The sequence below is a fragment of the Salvelinus sp. IW2-2015 genome, linkage group LG2 (assembly GCF_002910315.2).
Source record: "Salvelinus sp. IW2-2015 linkage group LG2, ASM291031v2, whole genome shotgun sequence".
Lineage (NCBI taxonomy): Eukaryota > Metazoa > Chordata > Actinopteri > Salmoniformes > Salmonidae > Salvelinus > Salvelinus sp. IW2-2015.
The window spans coordinates 20802988-20829156 of record NC_036839.1 but is presented as its reverse complement, the minus strand read 5'-3'; the positions used below and the strand labels follow the sequence as shown (position 1 = coordinate 20829156).

General features: G+C 42.4%; 1 protein-coding gene across 2 annotated transcripts in view; it reads left to right on the top strand.

Annotated features, from left to right (window-relative positions):
* Positions 1–26169, top strand: part of LOC111976652 (NEDD8-conjugating enzyme UBE2F) — a 105838-nt gene that overhangs the window by 42179 nt on the left and 37490 nt on the right. For both annotated transcript variants that reach the window (XM_024005656.2, XM_024005663.2), the window contains one exon: positions 23822–23889. In XM_024005656.2, coding sequence (XP_023861424.1) covers positions 23822–23889 — 68 coding nt within the window. The remainder of the gene's footprint in view (positions 1–23821; positions 23890–26169) is intronic.

Sequence of the window (26169 nt, the reverse complement as noted above, 5' to 3'; positions counted from 1 at the left end):
TAGCAGAAATCACAATGCTTTTTTTGTACAGGGGATTAGCTCTAAACAATTGGAGCAACATGCTGGGAGTGCCTTGCCTGAATAGCCCCAGTCCAGTTTGGTGTTCTTATGAGTTTATTGTGACGTTGAGCTCTGGGCCCATATTTACAAAGAAGAACTCAGATTAGGAGACACTGCTGATCTAGGATCAGTTTTGCCTATTAGATTATAACAAACGGATGGGGGGACCTGATCCCAGATCAGCACTCCTCCTACTCTGAGACGCTTTATGAATAAGGGGCCCTGAAATGAATCACCTTTTTACTACTATATTCATAGTATGACACATTTAGAAACATACAGTATAGAGGTCGACCGATTTGGATTTTTCAACACCGATTATTGGAGGACCAAAAAATGCCGATACCAATTAATCGGCCGATTTAAAAAWATATATTAATAATAATAAATAAAATAAAATAAATAATAATAAATKAAATAAATTAAATGTATTTGTAATAATGACAATTACAACAATACTGAATGAACACTTATTTTAACTTAATATAATACATCAATAAAATCAATTTAGCCTCAAATAAATAATGCAAAAACAAAGTGTTAGAGAAGAAAGTAAAAGTGCAATATGTGCCATGTAAAAAAGCTCATGTTTAAGTTCCTTGCTCAGAACATGAGAACATATGAAAGCTGGTGGTTCCTTTTAACATGAGTCTTCAATATTCACAGGTAAGAAGTTTTAAGTTGTAGTTATTATAGGACTATTTCTCTCTATACCATTTGTATTTCATATACCTTTGACTATTGGATGTTCTTATAGGCACTTTAGTATTGCCAGTGTAACAGTATAGCTTTCGTCCCTCTACTCATCCCTACCTGGGCTCGAACCAGGAACACATCGACAACAGCCACCCTCGAAGCATCGTGACCCATCGCTCCACAAAAGCCGCGGCCCTTGCAGAGCAAGAGAAACAACTACTCCAAGTCTCAGAGCGAGTGACGTCACCGATTGAAACGCTATTAGCATGCACCCCGCTAACTAGCTAGCCATTTCACATCGGTTACACCGGCCTCATCTCGGGAGTTGATAGGCTTGAAGTCATAAGCAGCTCAATGCTTGAAGCATTGCGAAGAYCTGCTGGCAAAACGCACGAAAGTGCTGTTTGAATGAATGCGTACGAGCCTGCTGCTGCCTACCATCGCTCAGTCAGACTGCTCTATCAAATCATAGACTTAATTATAACATAATAACACACACAAATACGAGCCTTTGGTCAATAATATGGTCGAATCTGGAAACGATCATTTTGAAAACAAAACGTTTATTCTTTCAGTGAAATATGGAACCGTTCCGTATTTTATCTAACGGGTGGCATCCCTAAGTCTAAATATTGCTGTTACACTGTACAACCTTCAATGTTATGTCATAATTATGTAAAATTCTGGCAAATTAGTTCGCAAGTAGCCGGGCGGCCCAAACTGCTGCATATACCCTGCCTCTGTTGCCAGAGAAGTGACACAATTTCCCTAGTTAAAATAAATTCATGTTAGCAGGCAATATTAACTAAATATGCAGGTTTAAAAATATATACTTGTGTATTGATTTTAAGAAAGGCATTATGTTTATGGTTAGGTACAAGTTGGAGCAACGACGGTCCTTTTTCGCAAATGCGCACCGCATCAATTATATGCAACGCAGGACACGCTAGATAAACTAGTAATATCATCAACCATGTGTAGTTAACTAGTGATTATGATTGATTGTTTTTTAGAGAAGTTTAATGCTAGCTAGCAACTTACCTTGGCTTCTTACTGCATTCGCGTACAAGGCAGGCTCCTCATGGAGTGCAATGTAAGGCAGGTGGTTAGAGCGTTGGACTAGTTAACCGTAAGTTGCAAGATTGAATCCCCGAGCTGACAAGGTAAATCAAATGTATTTATATAGCCCTTCTTACATCAGCTGATATCTCAGTGCTGTACAGAAACCCAGCCTATAACCCCAAACAGCAAGCAATGCAGGGTGTAGAAGCACGGTGGCTAGGAAAAACTCCCTAGAAAGGCCAAAACCTAGGAAGAAACCTAGAGGAACCAGGCTATGAGGGGTGGCCAGTCCTCTTCTGGCTGTGTCGGGTGGAGATTATAACAGAACATGCCAAGATGTTCAAATGTTCATAAATGACCAGCATGGTCAAATAATAATAATCACAGTAGTTGTCGAGGGTGCAGCAAGTCAGCACCTCAGGAGAAAATGTCAGTTGGCTTTCATAGCCGATCATAAGAGTATCTCTACCGCTCCTGCTGTGAGAGAGTTGAAAACAGCAGGTCTGGGAACAGGTCAGGGTTCCATAGCCGCAGGCAGAACAGTTGAAACTGGAGCAGCAACACGGCCAGGTGGACTGGGACAGCAAGGAGTCATTATGCCAGGTAGTCCTGAGCATAGCCCTAGGCTCAGGTCCTCTGAGAGAGAATTAGAGAGAGCATACTTAGAGGATATCTTCAACCACCAACTTACCATCCTGAGACAAGGCCGAGTATAGCCCACAAGATCTCCGCCACGGCACAACCCAAGGGGGGTGCCAACTCAGACAGGAAGACCACGTCAGTGACTCAACCCACTCAAGTGACGCACCCCTCCTAGGACGGCATGAAAAAACACCAGTAAGCCAGTGACTCAGCCCCTGTAATAGGGTTAGAGGCAGAGAATCCAGTGGAGAGAGGGGAACTGGCCAGGCAGAGACCGCAAGGGCGGTTCGTTGCTCCAGAGCCTTTCGTTCACCTTCACACTCCTGGACCAGACTACACTCAATCATAGGACCTACTGAAGAGATGAGTCTAAAGTAAATATTTAAGGTTGAGACGAGTCTGCGTCTCTCACATGGGTAGGCAGACCATTCCATAAAAAATGGAGCTCTATAGGAGAAAGCCCTGCCTCCAGCTGTGCTTAGAAATTCTAGGACAATTAGGAGGCCTGCGTCTTGTGACCGTAGCGTACGTGTAGGTATGTACGACAGGACCAATCGGAAAGATAGGTAGGAGCAAGCCCATGTAATGCTTTAGGCTAGCAGTAAAAACCTTGAAATCAGCCCTTGCCTTAACAGAAGCCAGTGGTTCTAGTCAGGATCTAGGCAGCCGTATTTAGCACTAACTGAAGTTTATTTAGGCTTTATCCCGGTAGCCGGAAAGTAGAGCATTGCAGTAGTCTAACCTAGAAGTAACAAAGCATGGATAAATTTTCTGCATCATTTTTTGGACAAAGTTCTATTTTTGCCATGTTTACGTGCATGGAAAAAAGCTGTTCCTTGAAACATTCTTCATATGGTTCGTCAAAAGAGAGATCAGGGTCCAGCAGTAACGCCAGAGTCCTCACAGTTTTATTTAGACGACTTTACAACCATCAAAGATTAATTGTCAGATTCAATAGAAGATCTCTTTGTTTCTGGACCTAGAACAAGCAATTCTGTCTTGTCCGAGTTTAAAAGTAGACGTTTGCAGCCATCCACTTCCTTATGTCTGAAACACAGGCTTCTAGCGAGTGCAATTTTGGGGCTTCACGATGTTTCATTGAAATGTACAGCTCGGTGTGTCATCCGCATAGCATGAACGTAACTGAACCTGAACACAGGCAGTTAACCCACCCGTTCCTAGGCCGTCATTGAAAAATAATGTGTTCTTAACTGACTTGCCTAGTTAAATAAAGGTGTAAAAAATAATAACACATCAAGTAGTAACCAAAACAGTGTTAAACAAATCAAAAAATATTTTATATTTGAAAACCTTCCAAGTAGCACCCTTTGCCCTGATGACAGCTATTGCACACTTTTGGCATTCGTTGGAGCGGCGCTGTGTTAAGAAGCGAGTGGGCTTGGTTGGGTTGTGCTTCGGAGGACGCGTGGCCTTCGACCTTCGTTCTTCTCCCGAGCCGTAGGGAGTTTGTAGCGATGAGACAAGATAGTAATTTACTAGCGATTGGATACTCACAAATTGGGGAGAAAAGGGGATACAATTTATTTAAAAAAATATATAAATATATATATATAAATATAAAAAAGTAGTGCACCTAGGGAATGCGGCTCCATTTGGAATCATACCCCACGTACGTAAACCCTGTAAGAAAATAACCTACAGGGGAGCGGACAGAGATCTCCTGTGGATAATACAAGGGCTCTCCTCTCTATGTTCCAATGTGATTAGTGTCAGTCATGGACCTGCATGCTGAGCATCACTTTAACACTCAGGGCCAGTGTATGCATGTGTGCTATGTGTAAATGTAGACTAAAGGGTTGGCTACCTAATGAATGTGTGTAGCAGAGAAAACAGGTTCTCAATTTTATCCTGCTTTAACCCCCCCCCCCCCCCCACGCTACTAGTTGTAATAGTAGCATGCACAAGGTGCAATTTCGAATTTAGTAGTACATGGGCAGTTTTCCTCTTGTTACATTGTCATTCATTGACAGACCTTAGAGAGCAATTTATAACTTATCAGAAATGTCCAGTTGATCAACTAGCTCATGTTATCTAGGTAGTTAAGTTCGGGTAACCAGCTACACTATATATACAAAGTATGTGGACACCCCTTCAAATGAGTGGATTTGGCTAGTTCAGCCACACCCATTGCTGACAGTTGCAGAAAATTAAGCGCACAGCCATGCAATCTCCATAGACAAACATTGACGGTAGAATGGCCTTACTGAAGAGCTCAGTGACTTTCAACGTGGCACTGTCATAGGATGCCTCCTTTACAACAAGTACATTTGTAAAGTTTATGCCCTGCTAGAGGTGAAGTGGTAACGTCTAGGAGCAACAACGGCTCAGCCGCGAAGTCGTAGGCCACACAAGCTCAGAGAATGGGACCGCAGAGTGCTGAAGTGCTTAGTGTGTAAAAATCTTCTGTCCTCGGTTGCAACATTCACTATCGAGTTCCAAACATCCTCTGGAAGCAACGTCAGCACAAGAAATGTTTGTCGGGAGCTTCGTGAAATGGGTTTCCATGGCCGAGCAGCCTCACACAAGCCTAAGATCACCATCCGCAATGCCAAGCGTCGGCTGTAGTTGTGTAAACCTCACAGCCATTGGACTCCGGAGCAGTGGAAACGCTTTCTCTGGAGTGATGAATCACACTTCACCATCTGGCAGTCCAACAGACGAATCTGGGTTTGGCGGATGCCAGGATAACGCTACCTTCCCCAATGCATAGTGCCAACTGTAAAGTTTGATGGAGGAGGAATAATGGTCTGGGGCTGTTTTTCATGTATCGGGCTAAGTCCGTTAGTTCCAGTGAAGGGAAATCTTAACTCTACAGCATACAATGACATTCTAGACGATTCTGTGCTTCCAACTTTGTGGCAACAGTTTGGGGAAGGTCCTTTAAAAATCTAATTGTATACACGTATTTAGCAGATGTTATTGCAGGTGTAGCGAAATGCTTGTGTTCCTAGCTCCAACAGTGCAGTAGTATCTAACAATTCACAACATACACAAATCTAAAAAGTAAAAGAATGGAATTAAGAAATGTATCAAAATTAGGACGAGCAATGTCGGAGTGGCATTGACTAAAATACTGTATAATAGAATACATTATCTACATATGAGATGAGTAAAGCAGTATATAAACAACATTATTAAAGTGACTAGTGTTTCATTATTAAAGTGGCCAGTGATTCCATGTCTATGTATATAGGGCAGCAGCCTCTAAGGTGCAGGGTTGAGTAATCAGGTGGTAGCCAGCTAGTGATGGCTATTTAAAAGTCTGATGGCCTTGAGATAGAAGTCTCTCGGTCCCAGCTTTGATGCACCTGTACTGACCTTGCCTTCTAGATGAAAGCTGGTGAACAGGCCGTGGCTCGGGTGGTTGATCTTTTTGGCCTTCCTGTGACATCGGGTGCWGTACAGTGGTTCCTCCTTTAAAAGTTGCGTCATACTGCGGCAAACCTTGCGTGCTGCCTCAGCATTCTGTGGCACGTCATTTAATTCTCAGCCATTTCTTCTGTTGTTGCTAGTTTGACCACCAGAGGGCATCTTTGAGAAGCATTTGATAGTATTCCGTATTGGCAATACCAGAGAATTTAAAGCCTTTTTTGTAATAACAGTATATGGGATTGATTTTACGAAATTTGGTTTAATTAATTAGATTAATATTATGATGTTTCTATTCAGAGAAAAAGGAAATCCTCAGCGTTTCTATGGCGCTGTACAAGGTGATGTCAGGAGTAGGCTACATGATCAGAGGATTCTAAATTATTTGCCTTCATTAGACAACTTTGTTCCAATATTTCTGTAAGTCAGTGATATTTATTCCCATAGTAATTCGTTATGGGTCCATAACTAAATCAACTTATGCATTTTGAAAGAGTTTAAAATCATTTTTATTAACGAAATGTGTTTTATTTGGCTACTGTGCAGTCTACAGTAAATACTGTGGTAAACATGGGAAAGTGCCTAATTCCTTTCATAAGGGAGAGCAGGCCATGTCTGTAATACAGAATGCTGGGAACGTGGGAGACCGGTGTTATGTCCGGTGTAATGTCTTGTCGTGGCAYAATCAGATTTAGCTAAGTAACATAGATAGATAAGATGTTATTTTCATCATATGCTTGTGAGATACTTGTCATTAGAATGGTGCCCTTTGGACTATAGGGTTTACAGTGCATTTGCCCTTCTGAGCTAGGGATTAGTAACTTGGGGCCAGAGGGGAGAGGTCAGGCTTGTCTTCATATGTCAATGTTTATGTTAAACCATGTGGTGCTATGTAGAATATCAGAAGGGGAGGAGGACAGAATGGAACGTTGTTTTCTTATGGGAATGTGTCTAACTATTCCTAAACCATGTGACGGGATGGCGATATTAATGGGGAACCAGTTAGTTATCTTATACAATGTCTGTACGCCAGTCACTCCCTACTTTTCTCATAGGGGGAAGGAGTTTGGCAGTGTTTGGGACCATTGTATTTCCCTTCTGAGGTTGCCCTTATCTTGATCTAGTATATGACCTAAGAGGCTCACTGTCTTTTCTGAGCTTATCCAGTATTTGAGATGGGAGTATCTCAAATGACAATTGATTTCTGCCATTGGATGAGGTAATGGTTGGTAGACAGTGAAGTACCAAACATGAGATTTAAACCTTGTCTTGGGAGACCAAACTGAACGATGATTTATAGCTGATGCTGTCTAGCGATAGGATACTCCTCTTTCGGGTAAAGGATTCTTTGTAAYTTGAGAGGGGTGTATCTTGGCTATAAATGAAACTAATAATTGTTTTGTAAGCACTCTCAGAGAATTCATTTATAGACACTGAATTGATCTGAGAGTCAAAAAAGGGCTTTGGTGAAGCTTGTATATACACTGCTCAAAAAAATAAAGGGAACACTAAAATAACACATCCTAGATCTGAATGAATGAAATATTCTTATTATACTTTTTTCTTTACATAGTTGAATGTGCTGACAACAAAATCACACAAACATTATCAATGGAAATCAAATGTATCAACCCATGGAGGTCTGGATTTGAGTCAACTCATTTAAGTGAAAACCACACTAAGGCTGATCCAACTTTGATGTAATGTCCTTAAAACAAGTCAAATGAGGCTCAGTGTGTGGTGGCCTCCACGTGCCTGTATGACTCCTACAACGCTGGGCATGCTCCTGATGAGGTGCGGATGGTCTCCTGAGGGATTCCTCCCAGACCTGGACTAAAAGCATCCCGCCAACTCCTGGACAGTCTGTGGTGCAACGTGGGTTGGTGGATGGAGCGAGACATGATGTGCTCAATTGGATTCAGGTCTGGGGAACGGGCGGGCCAGTCCATAGATCAATACCTTCTCTTGCGGAACTGCTGACACACCTCAGCCACATGAGGTCTAGCATTGTCTTAGCTTAGGAGGAACCCAGGGCCAACCGCACCAGCATATGGTCTCACAAGGGGTCTGAGATCTCATCTCGTTACTACTGGCAGTCAGGCTACCTCTGGCGAGCATGGAGCGGGCTGTGCAGCCCCCCAAAGACAAGTGCCACCCCACCATGACTGACCACGCCAAACCGGTCATGAGGAGGTGTTGCAGGTAGCAGAACGTTCTCCACGGCGTCTCCAGACTCTGTCACGTCTGTCACTGTGCTTCAGTGTGAACCTGCTTTCATCTGTGAAGAGCACAGGGCGCCAGTGGCGAATTTGCCAATCTTGGTGTTCTCTGGCAATGCCAAATCGTCCTGCAGGGTGTTGGGCTGTAAGCAACCCCACCTGTGGACGTCGGGCCTCATACCACCCTCATGGAGTCTGTTCTGACCGTTTGAGCAGACTCATGCACATTTGTGGTCTGCTGGAGTCATTTTTGCAGGCTCTGGCAGTGCTCTCCTTGCACAAAGGGGAGGTAGCGGTCTGCTGCTGGTTGTTGCCCTCCTAGCGGCCTCCTCCACGTCTCCTGATGTACTGGCCTGTCTCCTGGTAGCGCCTCCATGCTCTGGACACTACGCTGACAGACACATAACTTCTTGCCACAGTCGCATTGATGTGCCATCCTGGATGAGCTGCACTCCTGAGCCACTTGTGTGGGTTGTAGACCTCCGTCTCATGCTACCACTAGAGTGAAAGCACGCCAGCATTCAAAAGTGACCAAAACATAGCAGGAAGCATAGGAACTGAGAAGTGGTCTGTGGTCACCACCTGCAGAACACTCCTTTATTGGGGGTGTTTGCTAATTGCCTATAATTTCCACCTGTTGTCCCTATTTCATTTGCACAACAGCATGTGAAATTTATTGTCAATCAGTGTTGCTTCCTAAGTGGACAGTTTGATTTCACAGAAGTGTGATTGACTTGGAGTTACATTGTGTTTAAGTGTTCCCTTTATTTTTTTGAGCAGTGTATAATTTAACTCTGACTTGTGTGTGGTTGGCTCTCTCTCTCTCTTTCTTTATTGAGTAATACAGGAAATTACKACGACAGTCTTCAKTATTATTCTACAATAGTAAAAATATAGAAAAATCCTGGAATGAGTAGATGTGTCAACTTTTTACTGGTACTTGCTTAATTAATTAGATTAATATTATGGCATCTCTATTCCATGAAAAACAAAAAACCCTCTGGGTTTCTGTTAGAATGGAACAGAAAATATGGCGCTGTACAATATGACGGTCGGCAGTACAGTACTGGGAGACCAGGTGACGGGGAGGAAGGAGTAGGTTGTCTTTGTTCTTAACTGATTCCATATGTGCTATTTCATAGTTGTGATGTCTTCACTATTATTCTACAATGTAGAAAATATTGAAAAATCCTCGAATGAGTAGGTGTGTCCCAAGTTTTGACTGGTACTTGCTTAATTAATTTGAATAATATTATGGTGTTTCTATTCCGTGAAAAACAAAACCCTCAGGGTTTCCGTTAGGATGGAATGGAAAATATGGCGGTTTGTTCCAATATTTCTGTAGGTGAGTGATATTTATTCCCATAGTTATTCGTTTTGGATCCATAACTAAATCAACATCTGCATTTTGAAATGCAATATTTTTGTATCATTATTTTTTAAACGAAATGTGTTCATTTGTTTATTAGGCTACTGTGCAGTCTACAATACATACTGTAGTAAACATGGGAAAGTGCCTAATTCCTTACATAAGGGAGAGCAGCGCAGGAGACCGGGGTTCAAATCCCCGTTGGGGAGGAGGCTGTCCTTGTAAATAGGAATTTGTTCTTAACTGATTTCATATGTGTTATTTTGTAGTTGTGATGACTTCACTATTTTTCTACAATGTAGAAAATAGTAAAAATATAGAAAAATCCTGGAATGAGTTGGTGTGTCCAAAACTTTGACTGGTACTTGCTGTAACGAGTTAACCATGGCCCTTGAGAAATTTGCTCAAAATTGCCACAGAAATATTAACGAAAGCATAAAGATGTTGATGAAGAAATGCTGTTTTGAGTTAGAAATGTAACACTTTAGAGTACTTAAGCTTCGAATACATTGCAAGTTGAGGGATTCTCACAACAGTAGCCAGGCTATAAAAAGTCTGTCCTGCTACTAGAAATCATTGTAACCACAATGTCACACACAATTTGTATCTACCTTTCCAATTACTTTTAGAGTTTGGGAATTACCAATGTGCGCTTTCTTTTTAGTTACTTTTGTTTTTGTTTTGTTTTTGTTACAATCTTTAAATTATTGTTTTATGTAGGATGCTACATTTTTGACCAGTTGCAATTGTAAGTAGGCCTAATAAAATTAAATACTTATATTAGGCTGTTAAGCATCATAGCCTACCTCAGTCAGTTAAGTTATTTTATATTGGTCTTGGCTCTGAGGAAATAGACTCCGATTAAGCCCTCTTGTTGTTTGTAAATTCAAAAGGCACTCGCACATCTGAGCTATCTTTTTTGCAGGTGCATGGCAACAGCCGGATAAGATGAGGAAAAAGAAGGAACCAGCACACTGCTCTTGATCGTGTCACTGATCTTTAATAAGCTTTACGTATCGGCCTCATGGCCTTCGTCAGAGCTTTTGTGAGTTTTTTTATTTATTTTTAAATTAGCACCCTTATGTAGACCTAGCCCCACCCACATCCGTTCCACGCATCGAAATGGGTTAAAAGCAAAGGAAAAACAAAAGTGCTACCGAATATATGCATTTCATAAATATTCAAATAAAGGGTGTACTTAAAACGTATTAAACACATCTGTAAAACCACAATGAAGACATCGACCTACCAAGCAAGTTTTCATAAATCATTGCGTACAGTGTAAGAAAAACGTCAGAGTAATCTGAAATGGGGGCATAATTCATGTTCAAATTTATAACATACATAGGCATTTCATCATTAAGACCTTTATGAAATGTCTGGAGGGTGAAAATCCCAAAATATTCTGGTTGATTTTCTTTTGTAGCTGGTAGTTGGCATGGACCAATTTATTGCGTAAATAAAACATGCTGTTTTTTCTTTAACGTATCTCCCACTTTTTGCAAGTTCAAAGTATATGTGGTTGTGAACATTACGGAGTGTTCTTTAGCTTTAGCGGGTCTTTTAGCAGTTCATCTCGTGTTTTTCCCCAATGCCAAATTGAGAGCTTCATCCACACATTGTGGAGAATAGCCTCTTCTTAGAAACCTATTGCGCATCTCTGCTGCTTTTTCTAGATAGTCCTGAAAATGATTTGTTGGTGAGGATGGGGGGGTTTCACACCTAGCTCAAGTTGGGGAGGGGAGCGCGGATTCACACCGAGCTCGGCTATTAGACAATTCTTTAGTAAAGGTTGAATACTCAGCTAATAGCCCATCCTGCTTTGCTTGTGAAAAACTAATAATACTCTTTTCCCTTTCCACACGTAAAAGATTCCTATAGATAAGTGTTTTTACCCACAATCAGCCCCAACCCTAGTTAATACATTTGGGCACAGTCGACAGCATGCTGGACTTCGGGCTAGAATGTTGAGGGTTCAAAACCTGCTCCCTGCTTGCTATAATGAATGAGTTTGATACACCTGGTATTGGATATGGCTGGGAAAAAAACTGGCTAAATAGCGATTTTCATAAATTAACTTTATGACAAAATATGCACAATCGTTTGTCTCTACATTAACTAACATATTCCTATCAAATGTACACTTTTTGCTTCACTTGTTATGACGATATAATTACTTAAATTTGTTTCCCCGTAATGTTTTGTCAGCCATCTTTGCTGAAGTCACCAGGGATGGGTGGCCCACGTCAAATTCGTCATTGGAACCACTCGATATGATTGGTCATATATAAACCTTGGGACCCAAATGCATAATGAGTGCTCTAACTCCCCCTTGTGGTGGTCTGGAGCAATGGCGCCGTGATGCTGGGTACCTGTAAGTCCCACGGTGTAAGCTCACAACTTTTAAAGGAGGAACCTCTGAGGGTCTTGGAGTAGCCACTGGGATAAGTTCGATTGCCTTTGGGGGAACAAACAAAGGATCCAATTCGGGAAAGTCGTAATGCTGGTGAGTTACCACTGCCCTGATATCCAAGAGTTATTTCCGGCTGTATGTACTAACACAAAACACATTGGACTAAAAATGTAAGAAATAACACCCCAAAAACAAATTACTGCAAAGTTGCTTAGGAGTTAGAAGCAGAGCTTCCATGTGTATCTTACATCATCCTGTTTCAGCATGAAAATGCCCCCATGCACAAAGCGAGGTCCATACAGAAATGGTTTGTCGAGACTGGTGTGGAAGAACTTGACTAGCCTGCACAGAGCCATGACCTCAACCCCATCGAACACCTTTGGGATGAATTGGAACGTTGAGTGCTAGCCATGGCCTAATCGCTCAACATAAGTGCCCGACCTCACTAATGCTACTGTGGCTGAATGGAAGCAAGTCCCTGCAGCAGTGTTCCAACATCTAGTGGAAAGACTTCCCAGAAGAGTGGATGCTGTTGTAGCAACAAAGGGGGGACCAACTCCATATTAATGCCCATGATTTTGGAATGAGATACTTTGATCATGTAGTGGATCTAAATCCACCGTTTTCTAATTGTGTTGAGTCACTCCGGTATCATATGAACACACACAAAACATGGCCAAATGTGTAGAATTGTATGAAATTCGCTTTAAATCTGCAATATTTTCACTACACCCAAAGCAAAATGTGTACAATTGAACTTAACTGAAAATGTTTATTTCTGCCAGTAAGAGGGGCATGTGGAACTGTTTGGGGTCACATGGTTTGCGAAGTGGGGGATTTATTACTATGCCGATAAATGACAATATCCATCCGGACTTTTACCACCTAGAAAATGTGTGTAACCGGACCTTCTCAAATAGGAGTTGAGTACCTCTGATCTATAGGCTAGTACCAGATGTGATGCATCATTAAACCTCTACACACCATAAGGTTCTTGTTCACAATTTGTTCAAGATTTCACAATTTCCCCATGTTTCCATCAGTGGGTCACCTCTTTGTTGCTGTTATTCAACCATTATTATTTTCTGTCAATGATATTCATTGGCTCTCTGTTTTTAATTTACAGTGGGTCTCAGAAGTTCACCTTGAAAGGGAGGGAGGGGTGCAAGTCAATAGTAGGATGGTGTTCTTAATGTTTSGTACACTCAGTGTATTTTACATTTTTAAAAGTTATTCAAGGATAAATTACCAAAGTTACAATAGATTGCTAAAGATTTTCTGTTAATTACAAAAAATCTACGTTAACTTTGGTAAATTACCGGTAGCTTTGCAACCTTAGGAATGGTGAATACAAGGCTGGCTTGCTGATTTGAATGTTTACTGGTCTTCAGTCAGTTTAGACTGTCTCTGAGGCTGGGGAAACGAGAAGTTTTTGATGAAGGCTATTGACTGAGGCATTTCGCCTTGAAGCAAAGTCCACGGGAAGAGGGGTAAACGTTTCGCAAATTAGTTTCAAACACCAATCAAATGTATTTTTAACAGATGGCACAAAGTGCTATACATGGAGCCCATGCCAGATTTCCTCTACTGGTACGGTCCTTCTGTATGAGCTCTCCACATGGTTACATCAGTKTCGATCAGCATCGAAGAGGTGCTAGACAACAGATATTTTGGGAGACTMGCTTAGGCTATTATCTGCTTGGTCCAAAACAACAAAGGTTATCTTTCAAGTAAGCTGGGATATAGAAGGAGATAATTGATTTGCAATTATTGTTTGTAAAGCATTGGAAAATCTCSCTGGTCTTTGGTTGAATCTGTGTTTGAAATGCACTGCTTGACTGAGGGACTTTACAGGTAATTGCATGTGTGGGGTACAGAGATGAAGTAGTCATTAAAAAATAATACTAAACTCTATTATTGCACAAAGAGTGAGTCACGTATGTGACTTGTTAAGCAAATATTTACTCCTGAACTTATTTACTCTTGCCCTAACAAAGTGGTTGAATACGGTCCCGTGTGGCTCAGTTGGTAGAGCATGGCGCTTGCAACGCCAGGGTTGTGGGTTCATTCATTCCCCACCAGGATGAATATGTATGAACTTTCCAATTTGTAAGTCGCTCTGGATAAGAGCGTCTGCTAAATGACTTAAATGTAAATGTTTTTGAAAAAAATAATTCCATTTTGACATAATCGGGTATTGTGCATAGGCCAGTGACAAAAAAATCTAAATTTAATCAATTTTAAATTCAGGCGGTAACACAACAAAATGTGGAGAAAGCGTAGGCGTGTGAATACTTTCTGAAGGCACTGTAGGTATCAGCCGTTGCTAGCTTAGCTGCTAGCGTTCAAAGCTAGCTAGCTAACAAAAAAATATCTGGAATAGTTGCTGTTCCGGACGACTGTGTGATAATGCTCTCGGTAGCCGATGTGAACAAGACCTTTAAACTGGTCAACATTCACACAGCCGTGGGCCCAGACGGATTACCAGGACGTGTACTCAAAGCATGCGCAGACCAACTGGCAAGTGTCTTCGCTGACTTTTTCAACCTTTCCCTGACCGAGTCTGTAATACCTACATGTTACAAGCAGACCACCATAGTACCTGTGCCCAAGAAAGCGAAGGTAAGCTGCCTAAATGATTACCGAAAGGCTGGTCATGGCTCACATCAATGGCATAATCCCGGATACCCWAGACCCACTCCAATTCGCATACCTCCCCAACAGATCCACAGATGACTCAATCGCACTCCACATTGCCCTTTCCCACCTGGACAAAAGGAACACCTATGTGAGAATGCTGTTCATTGACTATAGCTCAGCGTTCAACACCATAGTGCCCACAACACTCATCACTAAGCTAAGGACCTTGGGACTAAACACCTCCCACTGCAACTGGATCCTGGACTTTCTCATGGCCCGCCCCCCAGGTGGTAAGGGTAGGTAATAACACGTCTGCCACTCTGATCCTCAACACTGGGGCCCCTCAGGGGTGCGTGCTTAGTCCCCTCCTGTGTACTCCCTGTTCACCTACGATTGCGTGGCCAAACACGACTCGAACACCATAATTAAGTTTGCTGACGACACAACAGTGGTAGGCCTGATTTACTGACAACATTGAGACAGCTTATAGGGAGGAGGTCAGAGACCTGGCAGTTTGGTGCCAGGACAACAACCTCTCCCTCAATGTGAGCTAGACAAAGGAGCTGGTCGTGGATTACAGGAAAAGGCGGGCCGAACAGTCCTCCATTTAACATCGGTGGTGCTGTAGTGGAGCGGGTCGAGAGTTTCAAGTTTCTTGGTGTCCACATCACCAACAAACTATCATGGTCCAAACGCACCAAGACAGTTGTGAAAAGGGCACGACAATACCTTTTCCCCCTCAGGAGAGGGGAAGAAAATATTCTATAACTGCACCATCGAGAGCGTCCTGACCTGGTATGGCAACTGCTCGGCATCTGACCGTAAGGCGCTACAGAGGGTAGTGCCTGGGGCCAAGCTTCCTGCCATCCAAAACCTATATACTAGGCGGTGTCAGAGGAAAGCCCAAAAAATGGTCAAAGACTCCAGTCACCCTTGTCCTGGACTGTTTTCTCTGCTACCGTACAGCAAGRGGTKCCYGAGCGCCAAGTCTAGTACCCGAAAGGCTCCTTAACAGCTTCTACCCCCAAGCCTTCAGACCGCTGAACAATTAATCAAATGGCCACCCGGACAATTTACATTGGTACCAGTACCCCCTGTATATAGCCTCGTTATTGTTATTTTATTGTTACTTTTTATAATTTTTTACTTTGGTTTATTTGGTAAATATTTTCTTAACTCTTTCTTTAACTGCATTGTGGGTTAAGGGCTTGTAAGTATGCATTTCATGGAAAAGTCTACACCTGTATTCGGCGTATGTGACATACATATTTGATTTACATGTTTTCAAAATGCGTACTGCCTCCAGCTCATTGTAAAGTTGTGTGATGCACTGATGAAGTCTGCCTTCCATTGCCTATGTATATGATGTTTGTAACAGCACCTCTCGCACTGTCTGACAGATTTTCCTCTCAAAGACTGTGTGCTGTACGCGTGTTATAAATAAGATGCATAACGAATATACTGTACACGRGCCAATTTAAGTCCACACAATTATGCAAATTAARCTATAGACTGATGAGAACGACCAGTCAAATGTGCAGTACCAGTCAGAAGTTTGGACACACCWACTCATTRAAGGGTTTTTCTTTATTTGTACTATTTTCTACATTGTAGAATAATAGTGAAGACATCAAAAATATYAAATAAAACACATGGAATTWTGTAGTAACCAAAAAAGTATTAAACAAATCAAAATATATTTTATATTTGAGATTCTTCAAAGTAGCCACCCTTTGKCTTGATGACAGCTTTGCACACTTGGCATTCTATCATCCAGCTTCATGAGGCAGTCAGCTGGAATGCATTTTTGGTTCCAACTGCTTTGTCTTTGTTAATGTAGGTGAACGAATGATCTACGCATGTGTGGTTCCCACTGTGAAGCATGGAGGAGGATGTGGATGGTGTGGGAGTGCTTTACTAGTGACACTCAGTGATGTATTTAGAAGTCAAGTCACACTTAACCAGTATGGCATCCAGGCAAAGTGTGGCTGCTTTGAAGAARCAAAAATATATTTTMATTTGTTTAACKATMTTTTGGTTACTACATAATTCCATGTGTTATTTCATAGTTTTGATGTCTTCATTATTATTCTACAATGTAGAAAATAGTACAAATAAAGAAAAACCCTTGAATGAGTTGGTGTGTCCAAACTTTTGACTGGTACTGTGTTTGCATTGACTGGTATTTCCATCAATGAATAGGCTAAAAAGTATTGTTTCGCAATGGGATTTTTTCTTCTCCCAGGCATTTGGCCYGGGGAAGTTTTATGTATTGGCTTTTCAAAAAAAATAACACATCTGACAAAAGCTGGCTATTACCGGCTAACGGAAACCCTTGCAGGAGAAATGACCATGCTGGTCATTTTTGAACATCTTGGCCATGTTCTGTTATAATCTCCACCCGGCACAGCCAGAAGAGGACTGGCCACCCCTCATAGCCTGGTTCCTCTCTAGGTTTCTTCCTAGGTTTTGGCCTTTCTAGGGAGTTTTTCCTAGCCATCGTGCTCCTACACCGGCATTGCTTGCTGTTTGTGGTTTTAGGCTGGGTTTCTGTACAGCACTTTGAGATATCAGCTGATGTACGAAGGGCTATATAAGTACATTTGATTTAATTTTGATCTGATCATGTTGCAGGTAGCATAGAGAAATGTTTTCAGCTGATATTTAATCGCATGGTACAATAAAAAATACAATTAATTGATTATTGAATTTTATCGGTGGACACAGCTTTGTAAAACCAAAACATATAGTGCCTTCAAAGTATTCCTTGCCTTTCTTCCACATTTTGTTACGTTACAGCCTTATTCTAAAATTGATTGATTAATAATTATTTATCTACACACAATACCCCATAATGACAAAGCAAAAACAGGTTCTTAGAATTTTTTGCTAATTTATTAAAAAGTTAAAACACATTTACGTAAGTATTCAGACCCTTTACTCAGTACTTTCTTGAAGCACCTTTGGCAGCGATTACAGCATCGAGTCTTCTCGGGTATGACGCCACAAGCTTGGCACACCTGTATTTGGGGTGTTTCTCCCATTCTTCTCTGCAGATCCTCTCAAGCTCTGCCAGGTTGGATAGGGAGCGTTGCTGCTCAGCTATTTTCAGGTATCTCCAGAGATGTTCGATTGTGTTCAAGTCTGGGCTCTGGCTGTGCCACTCAAGGACATTCAGAGACTTGTCCTGAAGCCACTCCTGCGTTGTCTTGGTTGTGTGCTTAGGGTCGTTGTCCTGTTGGAAGGTGATGCTTAGCCCCCAGTCTGAGGTCCTGAGCGTTCTGGAACAGGTTTTCATTAAGGATCTTTCTGTACTTTGCTCCTTTCATCTTTCCCTRGATCCTGACTAGTCTCCCAGTCCCTGCTGCTAAAAACATCTCCACAGCGTGATGCTGCCATCACCATGCTTCACCGTAGGGATGGTGCCAGGTTTCCTCCAGATGTCACGTTTGGCGTTCAGGCCAAAGAGTTCAATCTTCATTTCATCAGACCAGATAGTCTTGTTTCTCATGGTCAGAGTTCTTTAGGTGCCTTTTGGCAAATTCCAAGCGGGCTGTAATGTGCCTTTTTTACTGAGTAGCTTCCGTTTGGCCACTCTACCATAAAGGCTTAATTAGTGGAGTGCTGCAGTGATGGTTGTCCTTCTGGAAGGTTCTCCCATTTCCACAGAGGAACTCTACAGCTCTGTCAGAGTGACCATCGGGTTCTTGGTTACCTCCCTGATCAAGGCCCCCTATTGCTCAGTTTGGACAGGCGGCCAGCTCTAGGATGAGTCTTGGTGGTTCCAAACTTCTTCTATTTAAGAATGATGGAGGCCACTGTGTTCTTGGGGACCTTCAACACTGCAGACATGTTTTGGTACCCTTCCCCAGATCTGTGCCTCAACACAATGCTGTCTCGGAGCTTTACGGACAATTCCTTCAACCTCATGGCTTGTTTTTTGCTCTGACATGCACTGTCAACTGTGGGACCTTTTATATAGACAGGTGTGTGTCTTTCCAAATCATGTRCAATCAATTGAATTTACCGCAGGTGGACTCCAATCAAGTTGTAGAAACATRTCAAGGTTGATCAATGGAAACAGGATGCACCTGAGCTCACTTTCGAGTCTCATCAAAGGGTCTGAATACTTATGTAAATAAGGTATTTCTGATCAGAGTCAGTAAAAAGCTTTGAACTTCCCATCACTAGACTGATTGTTTCACAAACTTGAATCTACATTTAGTGCTGTTTATAGTTAAGTGCCCTAGTAGTTACATAATGCTTTTACAAATCCTGAGTCCATCCACACTAGCTATTTGACTTGGTTAAGGAGATTGAATAGGATCTTAAACGCMTACATCTTGCAATTCATATGATATGTTACGAATTTGTAACAACATTTTCGGGGACCTGTTTTGACTAGTGAGCGCTAATTTCAAAACTACTGACTGAAATTATACAAAACCTTTTATAATGCATCTTTAAGCTGCCGCATGGGTAAATCAAAATGCTAGCCAGTACTTGCAACCCTGCCCCAAGTGGAGTTAGTAGTTATTTTGAATATCCCCAAAAAACTCTCAAATAAATTGCAACAAAAGGGTGGCATTTTGAGTTTGGGGTGTTAAAAATAATTTATCGATAGGCTTTTGTCTCTGACAATGCTGCCATACAGGAATGCCTGCCCAACATGAATATTAGACTAGACCTATATCTCCTTTTGTAAAGTTAATGTTAATATTAGGCTACTCTTTATTGTAATATTATATGTTTAGGAGATTTAGCCTCACCAACTTGCTGTGTGGATAGTTCCTCTGGAATGATCTTTCAGTAGTCCACAAGATAAATTAGTTCTTCAACGGCCTCCGTATCAGTCATTTCCTCAACAGCTGTTGCTCTATGCAGCCTGTTGCAATATCTAGCTATTTTTAAACCGGAAGAATATGATTGCTCTGGATAGTTAGTCTTGTCCCTGGCCTAACCCCTGATGGAAAGACTGATAATCCTTGTGCCCACCATTACTAATTCATCCTATTTTACTATTAGCCACAAGACGGTTTCTCTCCGTTTACACACGTCCATAATGAATGAAGGCCCTTTGTGTCGCCTGATTAGGTACRGCACTGGCACTAAAGTTAGTGCATTCAGGAATTATTCAGACCCCTTGACTTTTTCCACATTTTGTTACGTTACAGCCTTATTCTAAAATGTATTACATACATTTTTTTTCTCATCATGCAATACCCCATAATGACATAGTGAAAACAGGTTTTCAGAATTGTATGCAAATTGTGCAAAAACAGATACCTTATTTACATAAGTATCCAGACCCTTTGCTATGAGACTCTTAATTGAGCTCCGGTGCATCCTGTTTCCATTGATCATCCTTGAGATGTTTCCACAACTTGATTGGAGTCCACCTGTGGTAAATTCAATTGATTGGACATGATTTGGAAAGACACACACCTGTCTATATAAAAGGTCCCACAGTTGACAGTGTCAAAGGAATTGTCCGTAGAGCTCCGAGACAGGATTGTGTCGTGGCACAGATCTGGGGAATGGTATCAAAACATTTCTGCAGCATTGAAGTTCCCCAAGAACACAGTGACCTCCATCATTCTTAAATGGAAGAAGTTTGGAACCACCAAGACTCTTCCTAGAGCTGGCCGCCCGGCCAAYCTGAGCAATCGGGGGAGAAGGGCCTTGATCAGGGAGGTAACCAAGAACCCGATGGGCACTCTGAAGGAGCTCCAGAGTTCCTCTGTGGCGATGAGAGAACCTTCCAGAAGGATAACCATCTCTGCAGCACTCCACCAATCAGGCCTTTTTATGGTAGTGTATAGACAGAWGCCGCCACTCAGTAAAAGGCACAGGACAGCTTGGAGTTTGCCAAAAGGCACCTCTTAGACCATGAGAAACAAGATTCTCTGGTCTGATGAAACCAAGATTAAACTATTTTGCCTTAATGCCAAGTGTCAAGTCTGGATGAATCCTGGCACCATCCCTACGGTGAAGCATTTTGGTGGCAMCATGCTATGGGGGTGTTTTTCAGCAGCAGGGACTGGGAGACTAGTCAGGATCGAGGGGAAAGATGAAAGTAGCAAAGTACAGAAAGATCCTTGATGAAAACCTGCTCCAGAGTGCTCAGGACCTCAGACTGGGGCGAAGGTTGAACTTCCACAGGACAACGACCCTAAACACACAGSCAGGACAACGCAGGAGTGGCTTCGGGACAAGTCTCAATGTCCTTGAGTGGGCCAACCAGASCCCGGACTTGAACCCATTTGATCATCTCTGGAGATACCTGAAAATAGCTGTGCAGCAACGCTCCCAATCCAACCTGACAGAGCTTGAGAGGATCTGCAGAGAAGAATGGGAGAAACTCCCCAAATACAGCTTATAGCGTCATACCCAAGAAGACTCAAGGCTGTAATCGCTGACAAAGATGCTTCAACAAAGTACTGAGTAAAGGTTCTGAATACTTATGTAAATGTGGTATTTCAGGGGTTTTTGTATAAATTTGCTACATTTTCTAAAAACCTGTTTTTGCTTTTTAATTATGGGGTGTTGTCTGTAGATTGAGAGAAAATACACAATTTAATCCATTTTAGAATAAGGCTCTAACGTAACAAWATTTGGAAAACTTGAAGGGGTCTGAATACTTTCCAAATGCACTATATATCTAGCTTGTGACAGTAGGTGGGTGGTTTGTCCTCGACCTCCTAGTGGACAGAGAGCATTGTGGGTCAAATCTGGAACGTCTTGGGTGTTTTTCCATTATGTTATAGTCAGACTGGCTGGCACTAATCTCAGCTGCTTGTCAAACACGGACATAATCTGAAGATGATATACCTGGGCCATGGTATGAGCCTGCACTGCTATACCATTCATGGTCCGAATCCACACTTTAGCGTACTTCAAACCTAGGCTAGATTTCTGCCTCGTAAAAAATCTATTCAGAAMTACTTTGGGTGACACTTTTTTTACTCTTCTAAATGCTTACTCACGGTGCTCAAAAACGGTGTAATAATTTACCTGTTCTACTTAACGCACAGAGATCTACATCTGGTAGGTGAGGCTAAGCGTCCTGTTCTGACTACCCAAAGAAACATGGTTTGTGAGATAGGAGCCCTAACTATTCCTTCAGTGAGAACCCTCTGCAGTTATTAGGACGCAGTAGGCATGGAGAGAGCAGAGCAAAGACCACAGTATTATTATCATCCCCTGGCCTGCGTCTATGCCATCCTCATTCTCACAGCATTTTGTATGTCATTAGGCGGATGAGAATATTGTCCTACATCTGCAAGGGAAATGCAGACATCACACCTTAAAGGCCAGGAATTGGATTGGCTTTTTAACCTCTGTGATGACTGAGAAAATATGCTGGAAGATGTAGCTTGGTGTAAAGGTAAGGAGTGGTTCTTTACCCAGTCGTATCTGTACACATCTATGTTCTCGCCGTGTTAAAATAGTGTGTGGAATTCAATCTCTCCATCAAACCTGAGCTGTGTGACGATATCTGATCGGTGTGGGGACTGGCGAGAGAAATTGGGATTACGCCAGATAGAAGACCGCCCCCTAATAGCCTACCTCTGTGAGGTGAGCAGGAGGGAAAACGTTGGAAAGGTGTGTGTTTGCCTGTGCGTGCATGTGTGCTGCGAGAGACTAGATCGGCTTTCAGCTAGACTTTAGAGCAGGGTCCTTTATGCTCCACAGGCTCTGTAGACAGCCTATTCTCCTGATAGTGGGCCAGGCTGTAGAAATGTAATAGGCTTCGGGGGCTGATCGCTCGTTCAGGGCATCCGATCCCTCTGGTTCTGCTGCACCCACCCTACATCTCAGTGAAATGGGTTTGAAGGAGCAGGGCCAACGGTATCAAGGCTGTGGAATAACTGGACATGGAAACGTTATGGCATTCAATGTTCACAAAGATGATTCAGCGCTCTGTGAAATGCAACAGTGTTGGTTGGTTTTATTTTATATCAAGCAAGTCCCTSTCTCTGTAGATGCTTATATAAGGAATCGGACTAATGCCAAAAATGTAAGAGCATTTCACAACATCCAAGTGCTAAGTGTCATTAAAAAAGCTCTTGTTATTTACAATCTTTGACTGCATGGAATCTTTGGTGGAGGCATCTGGTAGGCTTCTACTGATGTGTGGGAGTGTCATCTGGAAAGGAACATGGCCCTGGACCCCGTTCACTTCTGGCATCTTTGCTGTGCCATTTGTGCACTCTGCACTTTATTACCCCTTGTACCCATGTGCCAGTYCAGCTGGAGGAGGGCTCTCTGTAGCCGTCATGCCAGCAGCACACTGGCTACTTCCGCCAGGAGATGGCCTGGCGATGCAGCAGCTTCTTTTTGGCTCGGACTCCCCAGTCAGTGTCTCTGCTCTCTACGCCTACTCTGGCTCTGACTCATCAGCCATACTTTGGTGATAAGGGTGATGGGGTCAGACCTGATGATTTCGCWGTGCCTGAAGTTGTTTGTGAACCAGCCAACCTCCATATCCCACAGAAATTGCATGGAAATCTGCCTTAACCTGAAAWTTTGGGGCAATTATAGCTTTTTAGGAAACTGTTTAGGTTGAGACACCTCCAAGTTTCCAGGTTCGAAGATGTTCCATTGGTCGATGCTTTATTACCCAGGTAGATTGCTCTGTTATTTCACAATTATTTATTTATACTCTAAGGTTGTACACGTTCTAAAAGCCATATAGCCTAGCCAGTGTTTGTGTGCGGTGTGAGCCTGCGCATGCGTGCACTAATAATAGGCTGCACAACATATTAAAAGTCGTTAAAGCAAGCAGCTAATATTTAAGGGCTTYAGATGTGTTTAACAGAGCAGAACCTGTGTTTTCTCAGAAGGGTTCCAATGCTGATTRGTAATGAGTGTGTCTGGTGTCAAGCTGCTYCTAATTAGASCTAGCAGTCCGTTTCCTTCCGCTCAGGTCGGATCAGGGTTAGGGAGGGAGGGAACAGCTCTGGTCTTATAGCCATCTCTCAATCACAGGCCCATCATGGCTCAGGATCACACAGGATTTTATTGGACGTCATCCCAATTATTGACCTCTAAGACAACCCTGTATGCTGGAGACAGTGCCTAGAGAACAGCTCATTACTGGGACATGGTTGCTCAACCAGTGCGTTAGACTAGAGTGACTAGAGCCTGGCCCCGCCATCAAACCTTCCTGCTGATAGACAACACAGGTCCCCCAGGAGACTGCTGGGAATTCCACCGGCTAAACTGCTGCTGCTCACTGTCTCTCTCTCTCTCTCTCTCTCTCTCTTCTTCTTTCTCTCTCTTTGTCTCTCTCTCGCTCCCTCTTTCTCTCGCTCTCTTCATCTGCAGATGAAGGCTACTATCAGAGTGGGAAGTTCCAGTTTGAAATAAACGTCCCTGAAGCTTACAACATGGTGGTAAGTGGTCCTGTCATGTCTCATTAGAAATTGTGTGTTTATGTGTTTGTGCATGTGTGGTGTGGGGTCCGATGGAGGTGCTAATGAACACTGAGAACAGGTGATGAGGGATGCAGAGGTGGACTCGTCATTTAGTGGTTTCCAATTCCATGGCTAATTCTTAGTTTTATATATTTTTTGAATGTTGGTGGAACTTAATTGGAAACTGTGTGATGTGGTTCCGTTCACTGGCTTAATATTTATATGGTGCGACTGGATTATTAAGAACTGACCAGATAAAAAAAAAAAAAACTCACTCACTCACCAGAGGCCTTACAATCATACAGTCCACCTAAATCAGAACAGCTCAGGGTCATGATTTAGGAAATCGTTCCGATCCTCCCTCCCATTTGAATGTCCCCATGGCCAACACATACCAGGGCTGTGTCTGAAATGGCACCCTATTCCCGACCATAGTGCACCACCTTTGAGCAGAGCCCTTGTCAATAGGGTTCTCTTTTGGATTTAACCCAGAAGTTCTGTGGAGATAAGACCCTGGTGCTGTGCAGCACTGTGGGTAATTTACACTCTCCCAGTTTGCCTCCCGTCCACAGCTCCATCAGGAGAAAGTGAGTACAGGTCCTCTCGGTAAACAGCCTGGCGTGGAGCTGGAGGTGGCAGGGATGCAGGGTGAGTTACAGCCCAACACAGAACAGTCTCAGCCTTTAGTTTTCCCTCCATCCCTCCATTCTCTTCCTTGTTTATATGCCACCCATCCATCCTGGATGCCGTTTTATCTCCCCTCCACACTGCTCGTCTTAATACACACACGCACACACTCCTGTGTGTCATCAGGAACAGTCCAGGCTTTGAATTTACAGCCTATTTCTTCCAAAACCTTACGCTCTGTGCTTTACAGCCTGTTCCTACCGAAGACCTTACACTTTGTGCTTTATCTTAATGGTGAATTTACAGCCTGTTTATACAAATARGTTGTGCTCTGTGCCTTATCTTAATGGAGGCTAATTAGACAGGCAGTAAAMGCTTTGTATGGATTTACCAGCCTTTTATGAGAGCTAATAAACGGCCTGAAAGAGACTCGTAAAGAACATGAGGTTTTTTTAGGCCTAGCCCCTAGATACTCAACACATCTGACCATTATAGCAAACTGGGCCACAGTATTAAACAAAGATTTTCAATCGATATATTATTTGAGTTTTTATGAATTTTGAAATGTCTTGATCCCAGCCTTTAATAATGAATTTGACTGGTTATTCTAAGCCTTCTCAGGTTGTTGTAAGGTGGTCAACTGAGGAGTTTGATAATGGTGTAAGATTATCAAATCTTTATCGACAGTAGGGTTTAGATTATTGACAGTAGGGTTCGGCATTTTAAAGACGGACTCTTAGCCAGGACTGGCCTCATTAGCTTTCAATTCTGGTTATCTCAATTCCATTTTGGGACTTCAGACGAAATGTTTGCACTGCACATCAACTGGTCACTGGTCAACTGGTCACTTTTTCATGAATCTTTCCCTATCTAGTTCACCTTCGTTAGAGAATGGGCAAAGGCTGCTTTGTGGAAAAGTAGTTGCTTAAAGTTCCCGAGGCTCTTGCCTTTCTCACAGGCTTGACAACCTAACATATGATAAACAAAAACAAGATGGAGCAAAAGTTGTGATTTAGCAAGTTGTTTCATTCAATGTCTCTTATGGAATATATCATTGTGCACGGTAAAAAAAAAAGGCAAGATTTGGGAAATTGAATGGAGCAGGGAGTGGTATTTTAAGAAAAGTCAAGTCCAATGTGAGTCCAAACACTTCCAAAGTGTTGTCCTCTTATCAAATTGCCTAGGACTCTGTCTTCTAGAGACCTCTTTGATGAACTATTGCAGACTAAAGCTTCTATTTCTCTCTATACTGTGTGTATAACGATGTATTTTTCTCTCACGGTGCCACCCTCTTCTCACAGTTTTGAGGAGCACTAATGAGGTCTAAGGCTGACATATGATCAAATAAACAATGTTAAAGAAGAAGACACTGCTTTTTTTGTGGCGTTTGTCTTGTTTGTTTTTGTTTTCATGTTTGGTTCAGTCTGGGGGAGAAAATATACAAGGGTTTCTTTTGAAGAATCTCCGCACCATATGAAAGTATGTCTCCTCCTGAGCTATGCTGTGCTTTGTATCTTGGTTTGTTGGTTTGTGGAGGTTGGTTTTCCTCAGGCAAACCTATGTGTTCCATACTGTCCCAATCAAACCTTGTGATAAAATGTGTCTTAACCTCTTCCTCAGGCTCAAGAGAGA